The 3,935-nt window shown below is 50.7% G+C and overlaps 1 protein-coding gene across 1 annotated transcript in view; it reads right to left on the bottom strand.

The window, feature by feature from the left end:
- Positions 1-428: 428 nt before the first annotated feature.
- The window catches only part of VRK3 (VRK serine/threonine kinase 3), a 6,459-nt gene continuing 2,952 nt past the window's right edge, over positions 429-3,935 (bottom strand). The window contains 7 exon segments of the mRNA XM_010176667.2: positions 429-577; positions 1,029-1,087; positions 1,366-1,486; positions 2,249-2,381; positions 2,718-2,810; positions 3,173-3,275; positions 3,773-3,857. Of these exon segments, the coding sequence (XP_010174969.2) occupies positions 429-577; positions 1,029-1,087; positions 1,366-1,486; positions 2,249-2,381; positions 2,718-2,810; positions 3,173-3,275; positions 3,773-3,857 (743 nt within the window).

Below are 3,935 nucleotides of genomic sequence, written 5' to 3'. Positions count from 1 at the left end.
CCTGAGGCAATAAAACCAGAGCTAGAAGATGCTTTCTGAAAAGCAAGAGACACAGCCCAGAGCCTTGGTTCTTTAAAAAAAAAAAAAAAAACAAAACAAACAGATCTCATCAGTCTGCATGTTGTTAGCAACTCCACACCCCTGCAGACAGTTCAGCCTTTGCTTTATTAACCCCTGTTGTATTCCTCCAAGGACAAGTATTTCTAGAAAAAAAATGAGGAAACTTGCTGTGACACAGGCTAAGCCTGGCTTTGTGCACCACTGGCCTGGTCTCTTAACAGGGAAAGCAGAACGGCCAATGCTCCCTCCATGGCAGGAGGAACCCCGAGGTCTCACCAGGAGAGATTTTACAGACCACCCTGCTCTGTCCCCACCTCCCGACTGCTGCCTGCAGCACCCCAGGGCCCATGGAGCAGGGGGGCACTTACTTAGGGCACCATTTTGATATCCACAGAGTCATAAGCTGAAGTTTTCATCTTTTTCAGTGGCTGCTTGAAGAGCTGCCGCAGGGCCTCATAGTCAGGCTTCTCCTCGTACTCTAGTGCCATTACTTGCTGCAGGTAGCTCTGCAGAGCATCTGCTAAGCAAAGAACATCACAGCATGGAGCAGCACAGCAACTCCTGTTGTCTTTACAGAGCTGCCAAATGGCCACCTCAGACTGCTCTCCCTGCAGGCAGCTCACACACCTGCCCTGGGCAGCTGCCCCGAGGGAAAACCAAACCAAACACTAGTGAGAAGCTCAAAGGCAGGATGGGGAAATGACCTCTAGCCCCAGATACTGCATTTTTAAAGCCACCAGAAAACTTGGCCTCTTCAGCAAGGCTCGTGAATACAGAAAACAGGTAGCAGCCCTCCTTGTTTTGCTGTGAAGAAAACAAGGTGTTTGTTCACAGTCCGTGCAATGCCTGGTCAGCATCACCAGCTGAAGCCATCCTGGACTAGCAGCTCAGCACAGAGAAGGTTCTAGCCTGAGGTACAGCCAATCCTCCTTCCCCAAGCCCCACTGTCCCAGAGAGCAAGCCCATACCTGGAATAGATCTCTGCCTGAAGCACAGTTGGAGAAGGCATTTCACATCCCCTTTGTACCTGGAATAACCAGTGCAAAGTGCTGTCAGATGAGAAGCAATGGAGCAGGCACCTCAACAGCCTGTCTTTGGCAATGGGGACAAAAAATAAAAAAGGCTGAACTCAGATGGCCCCGTTCTGAATGGAGCAGAAATCAGGGCTCATCAAACACCCTTTGGCCAGGCTCAGCCTTTGCAGAGGGATTTACCCACATCCCAACAGTGCACTGTGCCTGAGTGAAAACCTCCCTCACTGCTTTCTGCTGAGCATTTCCCAAGAGAGTAGATGATTTCTCCTACTTTTCCTTCTTCTCCATCACAGTTTCTACTTTGTCCAGCTCATCAGACCAAGGCAAGAAGCCACAGAGCCATTTCAGAAGACAGTAGCCCAGAGATTCCAAGTCACTCCGGCGAGATGGTCCTGATGGGAAGAAAAGAAATATTCATGTGTGGAAAACCATCCCAGAAGAGGCCCAGGCTAGCACGTCTCCTCCAAAGGCAAGTAAGGACTCCAGCACTCACTGCTCAGCCTGGCAAGTCTCTCTTTGAGGTGCCCCTTCTCTAAATCAGGCAGCCTCATGAAGGGGCACAAGTCTAAAGAGCAGAAGTAAAGAAATGCAAGAGCTTCATTAAGATGTGCTCCAGGATATCGAGACCTGGGAACCTGCTAACTCTCGCAGTTGAGGAATCACCCCACAGCCTCTGGAGGAAGATCTGCCCAGTCTTAACACTGGGCAAGAACAGTCACATCCCAACCAGGAGAGGAACTGGCTCATTTAAATGCCTTTCCAGCTCTCACTGCTTCAAGGTCAGAGCAGAGCCTGCTGCAAATCTGTTTCGGGCAGTGATCCAGTCTGGCTTGGAACAGATCCCTGCTCAGCCAGCACAAAGCAGCCCTGTTGTCTATTCCTCGCACGCCCGCAGCAGCCAAGGCTCCAGATGGAGGAGGAACATCCCTGCACCTCTTGCTGCAGATGCTGAGTGACCTGGCAAGTCCCAACACAGCAGCCCAGAGAGAGGCAAGAGGAAACAGCCCGAATAGGAACTTGGTTCCAGGTGCATGCGAATGCCTGGAAAGCAGCAGTAACAGAAATGCCAGCAGGGAGTCCGAGCTGCAGAGAGCACTGCCACAGCAACAGCTCCAGCTGAGCTTTGCTGGCTTCTGGCAGAAACTGAGACTCACCTGCTCCCTTGTGACTGTCCAGACTGATAAACTCTATCGTGCCTTCGTGAGGGGTCCTGCTGCCTTCACGCTGAGCCACGTGCTTTCCTCCTGGGCAGTAACGGAACGCAAAGCAATAGCCTGCGAGAGTCACCTAGAAGACATGAAGAAGCACAGATCTGAGCATTACTGCCTGGGGCCAAGTCCACAGGCTGCACTTTTATTCTGCCTCCTCCAGTCAGAAGCCTGAAACTCCCCTCCAGGGAAAGGCACTGCTCCTTATGGCAGATTCCAGGAGACATCTGAGGCACCATCACCACTCCTTCAGGTGGGACGTCTCCTTACAGCATAGCCCACAACCCTGCGCCACAGCACCTGCACGGCCTGCCCTGCTCCCCTGGCCAGCAGCAGGAACCTGGGTGTTGCTCAATCCCATTTCACAAGCCAACCTTCACTGCCGTTTCCTCGCAGCGCTGCTCCCGCTCCCTACCTGCGTGAGGTCTGCTGGGTTCAAATAGATGTTCTCAGCCGTGATGTCCCCATGCACATACTCGTTTTCATGAATGTACTCCAGGCAGTCTAGCTAGGAGTAAACAGAAGAGGCAAGCACATCAGAACCAGGCAGACTCCTTCAGTACCCAGGCTGTCACTGAGCTGGACCCTCCCCAGCTCCCCACAGCTGTGTGGGGGAACACAAAAAGCACCATGTCTGACAGCCTCTGATTTTCAAGAGCCAGGTCTCTCTCATTCTCCTGACCCTAAATTCCTTCAAGGTGACATAATGCTCAAAAGATGCTACTCAAGTTTACAACAGGCTCAAGAGATGCCACTTAGAGACCACAGCCAACCTCCTAGATCAGCTTTGAAACACTTTTGAAAGATCCAGAACAAAGTTATAGGTCTTTTCTGAAAAAGTCTCTTAGAATGTATTGGTTCTTTACATACCAGCCGGACTACGATCTGAAAAGCTGCCTTCTCCCTCAGGAGGTGTAAGCCATCATTCAGGACCGACTGAAGAGTTCGCCCCAAGTCAGAGAACACCAAAAACCTGCGAGAGACAAGGGCTGAGCACTTAGCAGTACTAACCTGATTTGGAAACCCTGCAACAGACACTCAAGTGTTCCACCTGCATTAGACTCCCCTTCAACTCCAAGTTGACCTGGGCAAATATCTCCTCAACTTTTGATAACAGAAAATTCATTGAAAAGAAGAGACATGCTGATCATGTGTTGCAGATGTACAGCCCTTTATGTTAATATTAAAGGCAGGAATTATTGTTAATATTAAAGGCAGGAATAGGGTGTCCCCGGCTTGAGGGGCAGAAGCAGCAAAAGCAATGACTCACCAGCAATGCAAGGACTGAAGGAAACAGGATAATAAGAGAGGCAAACTATTTATTAATAAATGAGATAGGAGCAGTGCATAAGGTTAGGAGTCCAGGGGACAATGAGAAAGGAGTAGCAGACAGCAAGAAGAGGAAAAGCCCAAGAAGATGGTAGTTGTGGCCATAAATGCTCAGCTGTGCCCTTCAGGGAGCGAGCTCACCTGTAGCTATCTGCATGCAGTCCAAAGCCAACGCAGTCAGGGATTCCCAGCAACGGCACAGAGTGCCCCTTCTTCCACTTCTCCACTAGAAGGGGAGAGAAGAGGACAGAGTGCAGCAGATGCTGCTAAGGAGCTCCAGAAGGAAGGAGCTCAGTCAGGAATG

This window comes from Antrostomus carolinensis, unplaced genomic scaffold (genome assembly GCF_000700745.2).
Source record: "Antrostomus carolinensis isolate BGI_N321 unplaced genomic scaffold, ASM70074v2 scaffold52160, whole genome shotgun sequence".
Lineage (NCBI taxonomy): Eukaryota > Metazoa > Chordata > Aves > Caprimulgiformes > Caprimulgidae > Antrostomus > Antrostomus carolinensis.
This window is presented reverse-complemented; position numbering and strand designations above follow the sequence as displayed.